This window comes from Pogona vitticeps, chromosome 7 (assembly GCF_051106095.1).
Source record: "Pogona vitticeps strain Pit_001003342236 chromosome 7, PviZW2.1, whole genome shotgun sequence".
NCBI lineage: Eukaryota > Metazoa > Chordata > Lepidosauria > Squamata > Agamidae > Pogona > Pogona vitticeps.
The window spans coordinates 21,616,770-21,637,808 of NC_135789.1; the positions used below are offsets into that span (position 1 = coordinate 21,616,770).

Sequence of the window (21,039 nt, forward strand, 5' to 3'; positions counted from 1 at the left end):
CGCAAAGCGAAATTCCCCCATTGAAACCATCGTAAAGTGATCGCTTTTGCGATTGCAAAAAGTTTGTCGTAATGCGGTTTCATCATTAAATGGGGTGCTCGTCTTGCGAGGCACCACTGTACATTATTTATTTAAAATATTTGTATGCTGCCTTTCTCTTAAAGGATCCAAGGCAGCTTATGGTATTAAAAGGGACAAAGTTAAAAGCCGAATCATAAACCATTACAATACTTAAAAAGCAATAAACAGGTATCATATTAAAACGCATAATAAGGACAATATTAAAAACAGAAGTAAAAGGCGGGGGGGAAATGCTCCCTTTAAAAATATCCGCTTCGTCAACCCAGTTCTTTAAAGAAAAGCCAGCCTGAAGAGAGGTCTTTTATCTGCTTGCAGGAGAGCCAAGATGGGGCCAGGCTGGCCTCCAGTGGCAGGGAGTTCCAGAGTCTCTGGGAAACAGCCACAGAGAAGGCCCTCTCCTGTGTCTCCACCAAGTGTGCCTGTGAAGATGAAGGGACCGAGAGAAAGGCCTCTCCTGAGAGTTTTAGCACCCGAGCAGGTTCATAAAGGGAGGGTGATGCCTTGCTAAAACTAAATTAAGCAAATTACCTCAAGGTTCTTTTTGTGATCAGACATCTTTGCACAGGTTAATGCCAAGGACGGCGTGAGGATGCAGTCCGTCAGGGAGCTGACTGTCCACTGAAGGACTTTGCTTGAATCTGTTGGAAAGAAACCCCACAGCACAAAGCTGTCATTTTGGCAACACGGTCTTGTTCGTAGAACCACAGAATCATGAAGCTGGAAGAGGGAATCGAAAGCCATCCAGTCCAGCCCTCTGCTTGAGGCAATGACCCACATCCAGGCAGATCTGCCAGGGGGTTGTTTAAGTTTCTCTCGAAGGCCTCCAGCATTGGAGCGCTCACTACAGTGGTGCCTCACTTAACGACGTTAATTCATTCCAGCGAAATCGCTGTAGAGTGAAAACGTCATAAAGCGAGATAAAAAAGCCCATTGAAATGCATTGAAAGCCATTCAGTGTGTTCCAATGGGCTGAAAACTCACCGTCCAGTGAAGATCCTCCATAGGGGCGGCCATTTTCGGGTGTCTGTAAAGCGAAAAATGGCTCCTAAACTCAGCGAGAAGCCATTTTGTACACCTGGCAGCCATTTTGAAACCCAACGATCAGCTGTTTTTGATCGTCGTAAAGCGAAAATCGGTTCCCGAAGCAGGGAACTGATCATCGCAAAGCGGAAAAAAGTCAATTCAAACCATCATTTTGCGATCGCAAAAACATCGTCATCAAGCGAATTCGTCGTTAAACAGGGTAATCATAAAGCGGAGCATGACTGTACTTCTCAAGGTCATGGGCTCTGTCGTCGTACTGCTCTAACTTAGGAACTTTTTCCTGATATCCAACGGAAATCTGGCTGCTTGTAACTTGAGCCCATCATGGCCTATCCTCCACCAGAATGTACAGTTTCCTTGAGAAACTGTACATTCTGATAAAGAGATCTAGTGTAGGGATATAAGTGAATAACTTTTTTCCTTTATATATATTGAATGTCTTCCCTCACTTACCCACCCAACATTTTTTGGAAACCAGTCATTCAAACCCAGATCCTATCTTGTTTACCCTCCTGTTTTGATGGCGCAATGGGAACAAATTCGCAATCAATGCCCCACGGGCAAAACAGGGAACAGAGGGTTGCTTTCAGCTTCCGATGCCGGAAACCAACTCACTCACGATGATTTCCCTTGGATCCGAGGGTCCAGCACTCAGTTCCTGGACGTGTAACCCGGGAAGGGTCAGGAAGGCAAACAGGGTGGGCCGAAGAAGTGATGGGGACAGATTTTGCCAACTGGATTAGCACAATATCAGAGGAGTGGGGGATGATCCTGGCAACGGTATACAGCTCATTCGGAGGAGTGTGCTTCTCAGACAAGCCAAGCTTTAGGGTATATAAAGAGAGGTTGCTGTAAGGGAAAAAAAGATAGACAGGAAGTTACAGATCTCTCTTAACTTTGTTTTCTCCCACCATCCATTTGTTGCAAGACTGAAACCAGTTTGAACAGCGACAAAGCATGAGAAAAGGCCTGCTTTTTCCTTGGCTTAAAAATAAAAATGAAGGAGATCGTTCATCTGTTTTAGTTTTGTTTCATTTCATACCAGGGATGGAGTTCATGAAGCTTCTTGCTTCCGAAGCATTCAGTTTAGCGCTATTTCACTATTAGACAAACGAACAAGAGGGGGAAGTGGCAAAAAAAAAAAAATCATTTAGGAGAGAGATGATCATTTTGGCAGGGACCTTGCAACTTTTATTTATTTATTTTTAAAGGAGCCCATTGTAAAAAGAGCCGATTTCCAAACCTGATAAGAGGTGTACGCCTACTTTGGTCGAAGCTATCCATTTAGCGCTATTCCACTGAAGGAAACCAACCAACCACCCGCTCCTAAAAAAAAAATCCAGCAGAGATTATTTCTGGGGTTTCCTCCAGATGTTTTCTGAGGTGGTTTAGGAAAAGATAATCACTGCCATCGGTAGCGTTCAAAGGAGTTGATTGCAAAGAACATAATCCTAACCAGCTAAACATTGTGAAAAAACCAGCAAAACAGGATATTCAAGGGACTCACTCAAGTGCCACACAGCTCTTGGCGCTGAGCACCCAGTTTGCTGCAATCAAGCAACCAGCGCAAATGGGGTGCCCGTCTTTCAGCACGGTGGTGACCCACGGCCATTCGTGGTGTTTCTGGATATTTTTGCCATGCCCAAGGCCAGGTGGATTTTTCTGATGTTTCTGGTCGTGGCTTACACCAGTAAGAATGGGCAGTGAGGACGCCGGTTTTATTAGACAGATTCCATTGTAATCTATGAAAGAAACAAAGTACAGTATTCAGTATTTACTTCTGAGTCACTGGTAAACGGGTATGGGTTATAATCCACAGTTGTACCAGAGCGTTGGGAAAAAATTATTATAAAAATCTTTGGGAGGAAAAATGAAACAATCAAAACCAGAGAAATTCATAAAAACATTGGCTGGTATTATATAACAGATACAAGTTTTAACCAAAATCCTAAGTATCAGTTAAATATCAGTCTAATATGTACCGTGTTCCTAACGCAGCAGGAGATCCATATCTGTGGGAACAATATCTGCATTTTTTACTTATCCGCAGTCTGAAAACCTTAAAAATATTAAAAGAAAAATCTCTGAAATACGTACTTCCATGCTGTAGTTACCAGAACTGGCCACTAAAGGGAGCCAGAGACCATGCTATGTATAGTGTTCAGTATTATCTGCGGTTTTCGGCATCCACAGGGCTTAGAACTGATCCCCTGTAGATACGGGGATCCTATGTAGTGGCAGTCCAGTGCTGTGATTTGTACAAGTGACACTTCAGTTAGCCTAAATCCTTAATAGGATACTGACTGTTTATGGGAACTACATCCTGCCTAGACCAGCTGGAGAATTCTGGACGTCGTCCTTCTATTGGGGAGATGGGAGAAGATTGAGAAAGAAAGTGTCAGTCAGTTCACCTTCCACGTGTATGCTGTCTTCTTCTATCAGGACGGCGTCTCGGACTTCATGGTAGCCACGTTTCATTTCTTGGGCCACTGTGCTGGGAGGAAGCTTGGGGGCTCGGGGGCTGTCGTGAAACCCCAGCAGGAATTTTGCCCTCATGGGTTCAGGCCTGGAAAGAAAGTGGAGCTAAGAAAGACCCACCTTTCGGAGATGTTCTCCTACCAAATCTTGGCCGAATCGGCCTCGGCAAAGTCACACTGCTTAGACGAATAAATAATCTTAGATCTGCGGAACTGGAAGGGACCGTATGGGGGTCATCTAGGAGGACGAACTCAGTGCTAAGAGATTAAATTCTAAAAGGGCAAGTTGGAATGATACAATCAAGGCCCAAATACAGGTTGTTTCCTACATTTATAATAATAAATAACCACATGCCATTTAGTCAAATCTGACTCAGAGTGATCCTTTTCACCGTTTCCCAGGTAGAGAATACTCAGAAGTGGTTGACTATTCCCTTCCTCTGGGGCTGTGCTGGGACTATTGTGCAGCTCGAACCCAAAGCCCACCCAGGCTGGATCTACTTTCAGGAGGCCCCGTGGGGGAATCAAACTCCCAACTTCTGGCTCCGAAGCCAGAGAAAAAAGCCACTCAGCTATCCAGCCAGCTTAGTTACTTTATAAACACTTGCTGTTTAGTCGTTAAGTCATGTCTGACTCTTTCGTGACCCCTTGGACCAGAGCACACCAGGCCCTCCTGTCTTCACTTTATAAACACCCTTTAAAACAAAAACGACAGTATCTATGAGGAGGGGCAACGACTTTACTGACAGTGACAGATTGAACTTTCTTGGGCTCCATGATCACTGCAGATGGTGACAGAAGCCACGAAATTAAAAGACGCCTGCTTCTTGGGAGGAAAGCGATGACAAACCTTGACAGCATCTTGAAAAGCAGAGACATCACCTTGCCAACAAAGGTCCGAATAGTCAAAGCTATGGTTTTTCCAGTAGCAATGTATGGAAGTGGGAGCTGGATCATAAAGGAGGCTGACCGCCGAAGAACGGGTGCTTTTGAACTGCGGTGCTGGAGGAGGCTCTTGAGAGTCCCCTGGACTGCAAGGAGAACAAACCTATCCATTTTGAAGGAAATCAACCCTGAATGCTCACTGGAAGGACAGATCCTGAAGCTGAGGCTCCAATACTTTGGCCATCTCATGAGAAGAGAAGACTCCCTGGAAAAGCCCCTGATGTTGGGAAAGAGTGAAGGCAAGAGGAGAAGGGGACCACAGAGGACGAGATGGTTGGGCAGGGTCACCGAAGCGGCCAACGTAAACTTGACCCAACTCCGGGAGTCTGTGGAAGACAGGAGGGCCTGGCGTGCTCTGGTCCGTGGGGTCACGAAGAGTCCCACATGACTTAACGACTAAACAGCAACAACTCCTTTATTAGCATGGGTTCTCTTTCTACTCTTGGGGTGCAAGTTTTTGAGTGTGACAGAGCTCTTCATCCTGTTCGGTGGCAAGAGGTGGAAGGAAGGAACCCGGAAGTCCCCTAAGGAGCTCCGCCTTTTGACTCCATCCCGAGGCGGAGGGGGCGAAGACTGCTGAGTCACTGGCACACCAAGTGATGGCTGCCAAAGTGGGAGAGACAACAGTGAGCAGTTGAACCCTGTAAACATAAGGCTGCTTGTAGTTCAGAAACCTGACCCTTTTGCCTTAGGCAAAACAGAAATATTTCGTAAGCAGCCTAGAGCAGAGAAAGAAAAACATTCTTTGGGTCCCCAGATGCGTTTGGAGTACAACATCCAGAAATCCTGGCTAGCACAGCTGGTGATGAAGGCTTCTGGGAGTTGTAGTCAAAGGTTGGAAACTATTGCTTTAAATTCAGCACCCCGTTCAGCTGCCCTGTTCTAGTTACACCTCTGGATTCCATCTAACAAAGCTAAAAATAGTTTTTTTTTCTTTCCACTTTCACCAATGTAACTAAACAGGTTGCATTTAATTGACTTTAAAGATATATCTGAACGCTGTAAACGGCTGGCCTCATTTCCGCTCCTGATAGCCTCAAAACTTGACACACAACATGAAGGTGTGATATTCCTTCTCTGCCACTGAGTGGCGCCACACCCTTGTAAGTGTAGAAGTAACTAAAACGAACCTGCTGGCCTCATTTCTGCTCCTGACAGCGCTTGGATTGGGTTTTTTTTTCCCAAAGGGACTTGTTGAGTCCATCATTACTTCTCAGCAGCCAGATCATCATTGGCCACAATCATTGCCCTTATAGCACCACTTTGTTCGTTGTTGTGCTGTTATTCCCAGTCAGCCAGAAATACAAGAAATACTCTGTGGTGCCTCCTTGTGGCCAGTGATGATACTGCACCTTCCAAAATACAAAAGGCACAGGATACTACTTCTCTGGCCATTTAGTTCATAACAAAATGGCACAAAGCCTGTCAAAACAAGTCGACCTTTGAAGCTAATTAGAATATTAACTCTTTATTCCTAAATGTACTTTTGTAACTACAGTACTGCTTACATTACCTTCACTGTAATTTTGACTGTCATTTTGTATCTCTACATTACATGACAGATCCAGATATAACTAGTTACAGGTAACCTGACTACTCGCATAAAGTCACTGACAAATCATGATTAAGTTCCACCTTGAATGAAAGAAGAAAAAAAGGATTACTTTGAAATACCTTGTTAACATCAAAGCACTAGAAATGGTTAGACTTACTCAAATGCCAGCACTGTTGATTCCCGATATTGCTTTTTTAATGCACTTTTGACAAACACATCATTGATCTGGAGGGAAAGAGGAGAAGAGAAATGGCAGTTTAGTAAAAGCTGCTTATTAGTGTGACAAACCCAGACCTACTGGGATATGTCACACAGTTACACTAAGCTGCCACCAACCATTCCCTTTAAGAAGTCACACAGACCAGGGATGGATTTTTAAACAATAAAGAGAATAAGGTTTATTTTAAATACAAACAGGGTAAATAAAACAATCAGGTGAATAAATAAAGTAACGTGGCTTAGTTTCACTCACACATACACACAGTTTGGTTCACACAGAACCTTTACTGGAAGCACAGACCCTGAACCTATCAGTTCTGGCTAACCAACAGACACCTGAACCTATCAGGTTGGTACTCTGACACACAGTAGTACCCTGTCTGACACACAGACTCCCACAACAGCTTCTTCTTCCCAGCTGCTGCTTCGTCACAACCCAGTGTCTCTCTGCATCTCTCTTAGTGTGTCCTCTCACCACACAGGCATCACATATATATACAGTACAGCCCCTCCTCCTGATGTCCCGCCTTCCACTCCCCATAGGATGGAACTTTCCCTCCAAACCCATGACAGACAGGTAACATCAGTGCTGTATGTAACAATTAGGTTTCAATACTTTCTGTATGTATTTGTCGGAGAGAACATCAAGATATGTACAGGATTGTACTGCTTTTATCCATCCATCCATGCTTTAAACAGCAACTAGATTTTGTGTGGAGATTTACCAAATAATTATAAATCAACAAAAAATTTATTGGAAAATGGCGCTCGGCACCACTGAGATCAACCCATTCATGATGTCAAACCTGGGTGAAAAACCTATGGCTCTCCAGGGGTTGGGGGGACTACAGATCCCATCATTCTCCAGCATTGGGTACCATGCAGGTTGTGTTGGAACAGCTCAGAGGCCACGCATTTCCTGCCTCACTCAATAGCACGGAGGGATGTCTCTAGGGCTGCAACCCAGCTAGTCTGTACCTGCACCAAAGGGGGTTGGTTTGGATGACCTCTGGGATCCCTTCAAACTCTACTACAGTAGGACCCTGTATCTGCGGGATCACTATCCGCTGATTCACTGGTCCACGGCCTGAAAATATTAAAAGAAGAATCCTAGAAAGAGAAGAGTCGGACACGACTAAACGACTAAACAACAACAATACAGTGGTGCCGCGCAAGATAATGATAATCCGTTCCACTGAAATCGCTGTTTAGTGAAATCATTGTCTAGCGAAAAGCATTTCACCATTGGAATGCATTGAAACCTGTTTAATGCGTTCCAATGGGGAAGAATCGTCATTGTCTAGCAAAGATCGGCCATAGGAAAGCCACTTTGTGAATCGCCGATCAGCTGTTTAAATAGCTGTCTTGCGAAGCTTAGATCCCAAAAACACCTGTTTTGCGAGCGCGGAGGGAGCTGTCAAAATCGTTGTCTAGAGAAAATCGGTTTGCGGAGCAGGGACCAAACATTGTCCAGCGAAATTCCCCCATAGGAATCACTGTTCTGCGAATCGCTATAGCGATCGCAAAAAGCCAATGTCTAGTGAAAAAACTGTCATGCGGGGTAACTGTCTAGTGAGGCACCACTGTAAATATTTATACTGTATCCAAAAATCAAGTTACCAGAACTGGCCACTAGAAGGCGTCAGAGACCATGCTGTGTGGAGCATTCGCTCTTAAAATACTATTTGCTATAATCCATGTTTTTTAACATCTGGGGGGGGGGGGGGCTTGGAGCCGATGCCCCACAGATTGAGGGGTCCTACTCAATTCTGTGATTCCAGCAGTGGCAGGAGGAGAGCAAGGCAAAAGGACCCAGAGTAGCCAGGGAAAGCTCGAGATGAGTCATCTCTTGGTTCATTTCAGTTCATCTTAGGTTGAGCAAACAAGACTCTGGATTTATCCAACAGAGGAAACCAGAGTCACACACTTGAGACCCTCAAAGAAACGGGGCAGAAGCTTCAGGATCGGCTCCCGTTTCCCCAAGGGTGTTCAAAGGCCAGCTGTGAGTTTTGAGTCGCCTTCTGGGAATTCTAAGGCCCACGATCAAGTTGTTCCAAGGTGGTGCTCTGAAATAGGACCAGGAGGTAGGAAATCCCAGTTTGAGTCCTCATGGATCTCTGTAACTCTCTGAGTGATCCAGGGCCTCTCTCTCTCTTTCTGTCCCCTGATCTACCTCACAGGGCTGTTGGGAGGATGAAAGGCAGAGGTCTCCTGCTTCGGCGTAAGGGACAAAAGTTTACAAATTGGTGGACCAACGAAAACGGGGTTCTGCCCTTTCTTTGGCTCAGCGCCAACTGCGGAAGCCGTGTTTTTTTTTTTTCTTTTTCCTGGAAAGCCGGGCTTTCGATCCGACGAACTCCGATGACCAGCTTGCCTTCGTTCATCCTTGTTCCATCCGAGGGACTTTGCACCCACCGCCAAGGCCGCCCTGATTTAGCTCCACAGATCAAACGAGTTGACTGCATAAGGAGAGAGGACATGTTGCAGGTCGAACCTTTGTCCCGGGGGGGGGGGGAGAGCAGGGAGACCGTAGTTGTTGGGACTACAGTTCCCAAAATCCCCCATTCGGGGGGACACAGGATGCTATCAATCTGGAAGAGTTAGGGCTATGAATCAGAAGGGTCTGATTCTCCTGGAGCGGCTTTCCATGCCATCTGTGGTTTGCGAACAAGCAGGTTTTATCGTGATTATTTATCGCAAGGGACGTGTGAGCTTTGTCGGCCAGTATTCAAAGGAATTCTTTAAGTGACAGAAACCGTCTGATTGTCCCGGCCGGAGTTTTCTGCACCTCCCGTAACCTTTGCTTTCTGTTGGTCTTTTCGGGTTCATTTCTTGGAGCTGGTCACTTTCCGCAGCTCCCCTCCAGGGTGGGCAAATCTCTGAGCCAGCCAAATGACCGAACGGCTCTTTGAAGACCGCCGTGCGTGAACTCCAGCCTGGCCGCACTCCCTGGCACGCTTCCCGGCGCTACCACCTGCCAAAGGAACGTGTGCAAGGCACACCCGCGGTTTCGCAACATGCCTCGGCAGGTCAGGGCAGTCTGTTTGGGCAGAAGAAAGCCAATGAAGGATGATTCAACGCAAGCTATTAGGGCGTGTGTGTGTGTGTGGGTGCCAGGAGGATGGCACCCCTTCTCACCTGTGGGCATTTTTAAGCTGCCACTGTCATGTTTCTGCGATGCGCCAGGCAACGTGTGGCCTGTCAGTGGCTACGGAGCGGGAAACAAGCGGTGTGGTCATCTTGAACCATGGGTGAGAAACATGCCTTTCTCTCCACATCCCTAAAAATGTCTGGACTTCCTTTTCTAAAAGCTTTACAGTTAAAAATAAATGAATGAATTAAAAGTTGGCCAAACGGTTTCTTTCTTTTCAACACAGACAAAAAAGAAAATCACTCCCAAGACGGAGCCAGGAATAAACCTTCTCCTGCAGCCAGGAAATCAGAAGGCAGCAGAGACTCGGAAGGGAAGCCATGGAGGGATCAGAAAAGATCTCCAAGTGTCAGGAGGTCTCTCTGGAGACCAAGAACCAAGATCATCCACCCTCTTGTCTTTCTGATTTCCAGGTGGAAAAGCTGGGCAGGAAAGCAAGCGGGTGGAGGGGTGGGAATGGATTTGTTTGAAAGGTGGTGCTGGAAGAGAGCTTTGTAGACCCCAAAGAACCAGTGGGTCCTAGATCAAATCAAGCCAGAACTCTCTTTGGGGGGTAGAAATGCTGACACAGAGGCTTTCTTGCTTTGAGCCCCTCATGAGAAGGCAGGATTCCCTGGAAAAGACCATAATGCTGGGAAAAGTCGAAGGCAGCAGGAAAAGAGGAAGGCCAAATACGAGGTGGACCGACTCCTTAAAGGAAGCCACAGGGCTTGAGTTTGCAACACCTGAGCAGGGCTGTGGAGGACAGGATCTTCTGGAGATGGTTCATTCATAGGGTCTCCAGAAGTCAGAAGTGACTTGACCACACATAACAGCAACAAATCTGGGGTGTCCCCTTTCCCATGAATTCTCATTAGGGAGCGCCAGCCTCTTTCTCAGCCTCGGTGTTCCCATCCACAATATGGGAATAAGAACATTGGTCTACCTGGTAGGTGCGTTGTACAAAAAGCAGAGAACGGAGGTGACGCTTTCCCCAGAACTTCTGACGTGACAGGGAGAGGCCAGTTTAAATTCCTGTTCGGACAGACCACTCACAGAGGATGGCCTGGGTCTGGTCATCAGCTCTTGTCCAAACCTATTTTAGAAGGGCTGTTATGATGACTGGGCCGGGGGGGGGAGCAGATTTCTCAGGGACAGGAATAGATTCATCCAATAGAATTAAAGTAACTAGTAATTTAATGTGTGGGAGTCGATGAGAAGAAGCAGTATGATAGAAACACTTGTAATTAGTCATTATTCAAAACCATGTTGATAAACTTTTGAACCTGGGCCAGGAATAATTAAATGATTCAAAAATACCTCTGGTTAATCAGTGTGGGATATCATGCTGCTGCATCCACGATTCAAAACACCAAGGGATTTATTTGTTTGTTTGTTTGTTTGTTTGTTTGTTTGTTTGTTTATTTATTTATTTATTTATTTTTATAAATATAAATAAAAATATAAATAAATGAATAACTTATATCCCACCCATCTAGTCAACCGACTTTTCTGGGCGGCGTACAACATATAAAATAAACAATTTAAAATATAACAATAATATAAGACATCATAATCAAACTGATTCAAGATGGAAAAGGTGCGCCATATCGTGCCCGCATAGCCAGCTTTACTGAGCAAAGAGCAGCCACCCGTGGCAGCCGTCAAGAGGGTCACTACAGGATGCCCCCTTCCACAAGCTCTCTCTCTCTCTCCTTATAAATGGACAGAAATATTCAGGGACACTAGTCCTCAGTGCTATAAGACAAGAGGTGGGCGAAAAATATTTAAAACAATCAAACAAGAAAGGCCATTTGGTATCTCTGTTGGCCATGGGCTGGTGGTGAACATATGGCTCTTAAACAGGAGTACTGTAAGACCCCTGTATCTCCAGGGGATTGGTTGCGGACCCCAGTGTGGATGCTGAAAAACACACAACAGAGCAAACACTCTACACAGCATAGTATCTGGCTCCCTTTAGTGGTCAGTTCTGATATCTTCATCATCATTTTTATTTTATTTTTTAGGATTTTTCTTTTAATATTTTCAGACCCTGGATAAGTGAATCCGTGGATACTGATCCTTCCGATAATAAAGGGGGGGTTTCCCTACTGTAATTACCCTCAAAGTTTGTTATTAGGTAAATATAGGAAATCTGTATTTATTTCTTCTGTGATAGTGCAGGGGGAATCATCTTAAGCCTAGTCACAGAAGCCCCTACATTTCTAAATTTCGGTTTACAAAGAAGGAAGGTAAGTCCGTCTCCCTCTAGCTAGGAGGAAGGAGGAGCCCTGGATGGATGGATGGACAGTCCGACACACGGACGGATGGACGAGTCTGCATGTAGATCTTAGCCAAGACAAGACCCTCAGGATATCTGTTTACCTTCCTCTAGCTCAGATCACTTGCTACTGGGCTGCTACTTTTCACCATCCATGCACGCTGAGTAACGACTTCAACACAGAGTGCCAGAGGAACAAACACCGGAAAATATGATACCGACTTAGTTTTCCTTATTCCTTTCTTTCGACAATCTCTCTCTCTCTCTCTTGTTCGCTCGCTCTAGGATAATGATGTTCCCAGCACCTGATTTAGAGATGGTTTTCCAGGCATATAGTATTTCACTGCCAGGAACAAAATAATCCAAATTAATTACAGGCCCGTCGCCATCCGAGAATGGCTGCATGCAAAGGCACCAACCCCCACAGAATGGATTTTTGCTGCCAAGATTAAGTGCTGGTTCTCCTTCCCATGTGGAATTATCCTTTACGGTGCTTGGTCCCCCCCCCCCCCCAGATTTGTGTGTTTTTTTTAAAAGGAAGCCGTGGTAAATTTCTGATCCTTACTCCTCCTGTTGGTAAGCTGTTGTGAATCAAAAAAAAAAAAAAAAAAAAAGAGGACTGGGTATTCTTATCATTTTGTCCTGCCACATTCTCCTTCCTGGGAAATCTTGTCCACGTTTCACGTTTTTCTTATGACCTCCTAACTACCTGGGCATGGAGGCAGAATGAATTACAGCAGAACCACCCTATCCGTGGGATTGGTACCCGCTGATTCATTTATCCGCTGCCAGAAAATGCTCAACAAAAAAACTCAGAAATACCTATTTGTGTGTATTTCCAGGGTGTGTTTAGCTAAAATGGCCACTAGAGGGAACCATAGACCATGAAATTTATAGTTTTCTATATACTTCTGTGTTTTTCAGCAGCCGTGGGAGGATTTATTGTGGTCCTACTATATTTCCCTAATTCAGATGGAAAAACTGAGGCAGAGGGAGACAGAGAGAGACTGAGAAGGGGAGGGTTCCAAAGGTCAGCTAGTCAATTCATAGCTGAGGTTCCCTGAATGTCCTTCCAGAGTCTTGACTCATCCCAGACCATACGGGAAGAAAATTAGGGGTAATTATACAGCTGTCAAGTAGCTGGTGGCTTGTTTTGGACAAGTGACTTCTCAAGAAAATTAATTTGGCTGCAACCCAACAGCCTTTTTAGGGCAGGGTTTTGCCCTTCCATTCCGACACCTTATTGCCCATGCATAACATCTGTCTAATTTCCTCCCAGCTTTCCACAATACACACACATATTTTTTTCAGCTCCCCAACTATGCTTTTCCCCCACAAGTGCACCATTTTTCCTCAGCTGGACCTTCCGTCCCCCATGTGGTGTCCGACCGCATGCTGAGCCCAAATCTGACGGTGCTTTCCACAATGATGAGGACTAGCCACATTCCAGAATCCAGACACACAGATATCTGCTTTGATCTCAGATCATGCAGTATTGGGGTCTAATGTGATCAGGTGGGATCGGGCTAAACAGGATCAATTAAGATCACATTAAGTGTGGCAGACCATTTAGTAGTATCCTCGTATCCAATGACAGAATAGGGTAGGAGGGGGGAGAAAACCACATCGCATCTCAAAGATCCTATTTACTCCTTTCTCCCTTTAAAGAAAAACAACCCCCATATTTCCCCTCCTTGTCTCCCCACCACCACAAAAGGAGTGGGAGGCGAGGAAGCTTTCAATTTAAAAAAAATCTTTTTCAAGTGACATAGCGCTGAACTGGACCGAACAACCAGTTCAAGCACTAGATTACAAGAGCTTTTTCTAAAAAGCTTTCACATCTTCTCCTGTAGCTTCCTCCTTCACGAGGAAGCTTCCAGTTTCCCAGTAGTCAGTTACATCATGAAACAGCTTCAGCAAACTCCTTTGGGTTAATCATGGTGATCGCACAGAAAAGAACCAAACTGAAACAGAATGATCCTACACACAGTAGCCCCTGACTGAGACCCAAAAAGGCGTGGGCAAGCAAAGATAAGAGACAGGCTGGTTCATAATTGACCGTACGTCGCGTGGTTGCCAGAAAGAGGAGCGAACCAACCCATTCCCAAGCTGGACCGAGTGAGTCTTGGCACAAAGCCCCATCCGATCACATCCTTAGTTGCCTTTCCTGATCTCTGTTACAAAAGGTCACTAATTGTTTAGCACAGTCTTCATTTCCTTGTGCATAATAACATTTTGCAGTTTTATTATGCATGTAACTATTTAATGAACCTTGATCACCTTTTTTTCTGATTCTGCGGAAATCCAATTACATTTTCATTGGAATGAATTCTCAGGATCCTATTGTGGCTTTCCAGCCAACGTGCAGGTATCACTGGGAGTAGGTGGGTTTATTTCTGCCAGTTTCCCAAGGTCTTCCAGCATGTTGCTAGGTAGCTTTAAATGTCTGTGGAGGGCAGATCTTTGCATTGAGATGAGCTGATGCAGAGACACCCTTGTGTGAATGAAATCTCTCTGTGCTTTCTTTGAAATCTACTAAGGTTCTACAAAGAGAACCAAAACATTTCTATTTTCAGAGTAAAAACAGGCAAGGTTTCTAGCAGATGTTTGCAGTAAATATTTTCTATGTGACTAGCTTTGGGACCCATGTTCTTCCACTATTTAACTTCTTTGACAGTGTTCGTTTGCTCTCCACCACCCGTTTGGGTGTTTTTTTTAAATTTACATATATATAAGAATCAATTTCTTCCTTGAAATAATGATACTAGCAAATCGGGGATCACATTGCCAATGAGAAACGTTGCAAAGCCAATTCAGAGTGAGGACAAAGTTTGTTGCATAATCAGTAAGAGAAATGACAAAGCCAATCCAGAATGAGGGCAGGGCTCCTCACATACCTAATTAGGAGCAAAACAAAGCCAATTCAGAGTGAGGGCAAGGCTATCTTTCTGCAGATAGATAGCCTCACCCTTTGGGGGGAGGGAATAAAAAATCCTAAAAAGGATGTTTGTTTCTGGTGGGAAAAATAATTGTAAAAAAAAATCATTCAGACTACAGTATTTCCATTAAAAATGTATAAAGAGAGTTTGTTCCTACTTGAGGTGAAGAAAGGATAATATTTATGCATATGGAAGAACGAGAATAATAGCTGCCTCAAATTTTAAAAGGACTGACTTGTAATTAGAAGTGATCATTGAATGAGAAAAGCACACAGATGTTTGGTGTTCTTGACAATTTTATGTTATAGGAGTGATGTCATCCATGCTCTAAAAACGCTGAAGGCCAGGGACATGGATAACTATCAAGAATTAGTGATCCTTCTTAAGACATAAGAGGAAATAATTTCAACATGGCTATTAGGGCCACATGATTACATTTAGTCATAAAAGCTCTTTGACCTCATTTTCTCATCACCGCACCAAAGGCTGTTGGTTGTGGTGATATTTGAGAGGCTACAAAAGTGAAAACTGGCATCTTTGTATGTTCCAGTGTTTCTCGGCTAAAAAACCAATGACCTACTCGGGGTCTTTCCTAGAATGGCTTGACTCAGAGGCCATCCTCGGGCTGAATTCTGAGGTGGTTTGTACCAATTACCAACTCCCTCAAAAGTCACAAGTCCTGCACTCCAGCAGCAAATCTATATACCCTAGGACTCCCTATCCGCGGGATCAGTATCCACTGATTCACTTATCCGCTGTCTGAAAATACCAAATAACCCCTCCACACCCACCCATCGAAATACCTATTTATATAGATTTCCAGGGTGTATTTATCAGAGCTGGCCACTACAGGGTGCCAGATACCATGCAGTGCATAGCACTCCCTACTTCCATGTTTTTCAACATCCACATGGGGGGGGAGGCTTGGAACCAATCCTTGCGGCTATTACAGTACTACTGTAACAGAGAAAAAAAAGGTTTCTGTCTACTAATCAGTCTGATTGTGAAGGTATTGTATAAAAACAGTTGGCTGAATTTCGCCCCAAACTCCAGTGGGCGGATTTGGGATGGTCTGAACCAGGTCATGTGACACAGCCAGAAATCTCTTTAGGAACCCATGTTTCATGCAAAAGTGTTGACTGATTTTCACCAGATCTAGAGGGCTCTTTTTTTTAAGACTTGAAAACCAGGTTATGTGGCATACATATTTGGGGGGGGGGGCTCAGAGCTGCCTTGATTATTTTCTCTCCTCTACACAGCATCCAACATTCCAACTTGGTTGGAAGACTTTTAAAGAGCAGATTTCAGAATTGTCCATGCTTTTACTAATGCCCTCGTTTTCTGGACTGGTCAGGCTCTAAATATAAACTGGGGCCTTCTGGGAAAGATATTCTTCAAACCAGTCTGCCACTCAGAATTTGTCCTAGCAAATTAGAGAACACATAGCCAATAGGAATCCTTGCAAAGCCGATTCGGAGTGAGGGCAAGGCTGGAAAATGCTTGAACGAATACCAATATAAAAATGAGTGATAAAGAAAGAGAGACCAGCGTGTAAAAAATAAAAAGGAGGTGCCCAGAGAAGAGAGAGGGCATTTGGGTGAGGTTGGGATTCATTTTAATTGGGGCAAAGCCATCGGCTAGTCAATTATACAAGGATGACTAAATGTTTACTTCCTTAACCTAGTTGGTTCATACTTATTTATAGGAGCATTGGGGGAAGGGTTGACTTGAGTATTGATTATATGCAATGCCCTCATCAAAGGATGTTTTTCTGTTTAGCCAGTCACCAACTTCCATTTACAAGGCCTTAATTGGTACATGTGCTTCATCAGAAGTGCATGTACCAAACAGGAAGACAGAGGACGATGGGAGATCAGATTCTTAGATGATCCCGGCTGTTAATGAGCAAGAGTCACGGACAACCTCGGTGAGCCCTTCGGATACCCAGAACGGTACCTGGCAAAGGAGAAAAGCAAAATCTGATTGAGCGAAACACAGACTTAGTCGATGGAGTCACTCCCTTGATCCATCACAATCGTGTGTAGTCGACAAAGATGGTCCCCTTCTCCTGAAGAACAGAGGCAGGAATCTTTCTTAGCTGGAGAACTAACTTGTCGCGGCTCCTATTCTCACGTTCCAAGCCGGTTCTTCTCTGTTTGCTGTGTTTTTGTGCCTGCCCACACTTCGGTTTTCAAACAGAAAGGCCGTGAGAGACTTTTGAGGAAAAATTGTGGACAACCGGGAAGGATGAAGGAAAGCGCCTTGAGCGCGAGAGAAGGCCTCTCACAGGGCTTTCTCGCTCAGATGTCATGTGGAAACTGTCTAAACTGAAATGAACAAGGGAGGTAGAAAAATCCTGTTTCCATCCATATTCCTAGCGCACCCCTGCACAGTTCTGTTTGTAACTTTTTCCTGCAGATGTTGGCTTCCATTCCCTGAGGAAACCTCCCACCCAACCTGAGGCATTCTGGGAGTTGTAGTCATTTCCCCCAATCTTCTCAGACTGTTCACCCTCCGGATATCTGCCTGCTTCTGGACAGGCTGCCATTTTATGAGGGCCTTCTTAAAAGGGCATTTCACCGTGTGCTGCCGGGCTGTTTCTGACGTATAGGTGACCCTAATTGGGTTTTCCAATTAGATGTTCAAGGAGGGGCTTCTCATTGGCCTTTCCCACTGAGTTCCTATGGCCAAGGGAGGATTTGAACCCAGTTCTCCTGAGTCCAGAAGCTGATCCTTCTCGGTTGTGGCACCAGTCATTTGCAACCAGCTCCCAGTTAGTGGAACTCTGCCTGCCCGCTTTGAGAAGGTTTCTCAAGATCATGTTTTCACCACAGAGGCCTTTAATGGCAACCGGCCACGAACCTGCCGTTGGCCCTTGTCCGACCAGTTATGGGTTGATGTTCTCAGCTCGTCTGCCTCATAAGGCTTGAGTTGATTTGTTTTATTCTTGCCTTTTTCTTATCATTGTTATTGTCTGATTTACTGTTACAGTTTGCCTGACGTTATTGATGGTTAACTGCCCAGAATAGTGCTTTGCTCTAATTGGGCAGTATAAAAAATAAAATAAAATAAATAATAGTGACCCTAAAGGGACTTTCAAGGTAAGTGAGATATTTAAGGAGATATTTAATCAACACTCAAACTCTACCCAGCCACAAGAACCAGGGATCATTGCACAAAAGGCACCAGCTAAAGACACCCATTAACCACAGTGACAGATAATCTCTCCTCCCCCCTTATCACAACAAAAACATGCTGATCATCCTATCTCTTGAAAAGGACAAAAGCTGTTCCCACAGCTATAAATACTCAACTATCCAACAAACAGCAACAGAGCATGAACAGAGTTCCTACTCCAGTCCTCTGAAGATGCCGGCCACAGAGACTGGTGAAACGTCAGGAAGAACAACCTTCAGAACACGGCCAAAGAGCCCAGAAAACCCACAACCACCATTAACCCTCAGTGAGTTTCCAGGCCAGAGTGGTGATTCGATCCCAGATCTCCGGAGTGCTAGTCCTTCAAGCACTGCACCACACTGAGCATTCTAGACATAAGCAAGAGGGTTGACACATTTGCTACCTTTAAGAGTTCTTACAGGCAGAATCCCATTAGGAAATGAGAAGCATAAACTCTCAAAGGTGTAGCGCTCTGTGTGAGCTTGAGGTTGCTGTTGCAGGAAGCAGAAAGGGCATCTCCATGCACAAGATGGAAGGAAACACCCCTCTATAAACATGCAAGGCCAAAAACAACAACAGTGTGGGCTATGGACTTTTGCGCATCTGGCGAAAAACAGAGAAGATTCTTACTGTTACGACCTCCGTCTTATACCTTGATTGAACCGTCGGAATTTACACTCACCACCTTTTCCAGCTTCGAGGCCAGTCTCCTGAAGCCATCTGACGTTGGGTCGCTGTAGCTCGAACTGTAAGCTTCGCTCAGCAGGCGGAACGAACCCTGGAAATATTGACGGGTGTCATTTCCACCGGTTGGATCAGCCACCTCAAGAGTTGAAAATGGACGTTGAGAAGAGATAAAACCGAGAGATGAAGTTGGCGTCCATGAAGTGGAACGAGCGAGGGCCTCTGGGAGGCTTGGCCTCCCCATTGGGAGACGGGTGTGTGGACTCAGCTGAGCTGGGGGACTCAACGACATAGCTGAAGCTGCATGACTGAGAGGTGACCGATTTATGGCTACCGTCGACAACGGAGGAGTTGCCAAGATAGTGCCTTGCACCGTGTCTTGTAGGGAAGATGGTGCTGCTGAGGAGAACAGAGAAGGCTTCAGTTTTGCAGATGTGGCAGACTGCTGTGGAGAAGTTAGCTTTCCTCTTGTGGTTGGATGCTGAGGCAATGTTTGAGTCGTGTGATAAAGTGAAGACCTCCATTTTGTAGCTAAACTTCCCATTGAGGAGAATTGAGAAAATTTTAGTTTTGTGGAAGACCGCCATCTTGTAGCTAAGCTACCTGCTGGGGAGAACGGAAAAGATTTTAGTTTTGCAGATGTGGCAGACCACTGTGGAGAAGTTAGCTTTGCGCTCATGGTTGGGTGCTGAGGCAATGGCTCTGTTGTGTCATAAAGTGAAGACCTCCATCCTGTAGCTAAAGTTCTCTGAGAAGAAGACCCTCCCGTGGCTGAGGTTTGGTTTCGTGAAGAGGTCAAAACTGTTGTATTTTGTTGAGGAAATGTTGGTCTTTCAGTGGAGGTGAGGTGTTGAGGGGATACCGCCTTCGTCGCTGTGGCGAGCTGATGCAAGGGAGTCTTTTCTGGGGCCAAGGTTAGCTGGTGTGGAAACCCCCAACTCAAGGATGATGTTGGTGGCCGCCGTGAAGACCCCGGTGTCATGGCTGAAGTGGGCCTTGTGGCAACCATGATTTGTGTCCATGGACTGGACTTCTCCATGGGGAGTTGAGGAGGATCTTGTATCTTCCAAGCTGAAGTGAGAGGGGATGTGGGCTTTACGGGGTCCATATTGGGCAAAGAAACCATCTCATTTGTGAGTGGGGATTGAGAAAGATGTCCAAGAAGTCTTCCAGGAGGAACTGGAGTGGTGGTCTCGTTGTTCGAGAGTTCAGGTTTATTCTCAGCATATTTGACTGGAAGATCGGCGAATTCTGTAGCACGATGAGAAAAAAAAAATCACTATTAGCTCTTTAAGTTTAAACTTTCCTCAGCCCTCATATTTATGTCCGAACGATTCATAGGTACAAGTGAGATGTCAAAAAATAAGGTACAGACTGTGTAAGGGAAGAGCCAGAGACAAGATGACCTTGGACAGCAGCAAACATCGCCATCTTCATTCACAGGGGAAAATTGCAGATGGAATTGATTTGTTTGAAATATGGTGCTGGAGGAGAACTTTGGGGACACACTGGGACCACCAGAAAGGCAAACAAGTGGGTCCGAGATCACATCAATCTTGAACTATCTCTGAAGACAAAAATGTTGAAACCGAGCCTGCCTTGCTTTGGACACATCCTGAGAAGGCAGGATTATCTGGGAAAGACTGTAATGCTGGCAAAAGCTGAAGGCAGCAGGAAGAGAGGAAGACCAAAATATGAGATGGGCTAACTCCCTAAAGGAAGCCCTAAGGCTTGAGTTTGTAGGAGCTGAGCAGGGCTGCTAAGGACGAGACATTTTGGAGGCCACTTGTTCATAGGGTCACCCTAAGCTAGATGTGACTTGACATCTAACTTAGGTAGCCACAACCATCTTGCCTGCCACTGAAGTTTTCAAACTCAGCCACCTGTCAGAATTAACAGGTGAAAGCCTGCAGCTGAATACAATGAGTGCAATCCACATTTTGAAGAGTTCAGAACTCGGAGCTGTACGGTTCTGTCCGTTTTGGATGCTCCGACATTTGTTTTTCAAAAAAAAAAAATTCACCTCCTTCCCATCTCAAATGTAAAGGAGTTTGCCCGTTTCACTGCTGTTTGGTCAAAAAAGGTATTGACCCCAGTTCCTTCCCTTGTCTCTCCTTATCTACTGTGCTGACAAGATTGTGGCGAGTTTCTTACCTAGAAAATATCGCAGGAGAGTGATGACGCTGGCCACCAGCATCAGAAGCAGGAATCCACTGAGGACTTCAATGCAACAGTAGCAGCAACGCAGGAACCTCCGTCTGGGCTGCAGGAGGACCAACCAGAACCAATCAAAGAAATAAACTAAAGTCATTTCATTGTAACCCCAAACCTATCTTACACTGAATCAAGCCAAGTGCCTGTCTGTTCCAGCAGTCTGTCCATATCTCAGAATCACCATATTTTTCTGTGTATAAGACGCCCCCCACTTTTCTGACCCAAAATTAAGAAATCTAAGTGGGGCTTAGCAAGTGGAGGGGAAAGCAGCAATCAAAGCCCTGCAGGATCAC

The 21,039-nt window shown here is 45.1% G+C and overlaps 1 protein-coding gene across 1 annotated transcript in view; it reads right to left on the bottom strand.

Annotated features, from left to right (window-relative positions):
* The window catches only part of LOC110085150 (uncharacterized), a 29,570-nt gene that overhangs the window by 794 nt on the left and 7,737 nt on the right, over window positions 1-21,039 (bottom strand). Inside the window, exons 3-9 of the mRNA XM_072978242.2 lie at window positions 20,687-20,795; window positions 18,531-19,783; window positions 6,260-6,327; window positions 3,537-3,691; window positions 2,633-2,867; window positions 1,745-1,974; window positions 610-719 (exon numbers count right to left, since the gene is read on the bottom strand). Coding sequence (XP_072834343.2) covers window positions 610-719; window positions 1,745-1,974; window positions 2,633-2,867; window positions 3,537-3,691; window positions 6,260-6,327; window positions 18,531-19,783; window positions 20,687-20,795 — 2,160 coding nt within the window. The remainder of the gene's footprint in view (window positions 1-609; window positions 720-1,744; window positions 1,975-2,632; window positions 2,868-3,536; window positions 3,692-6,259; window positions 6,328-18,530; window positions 19,784-20,686; window positions 20,796-21,039) is intronic.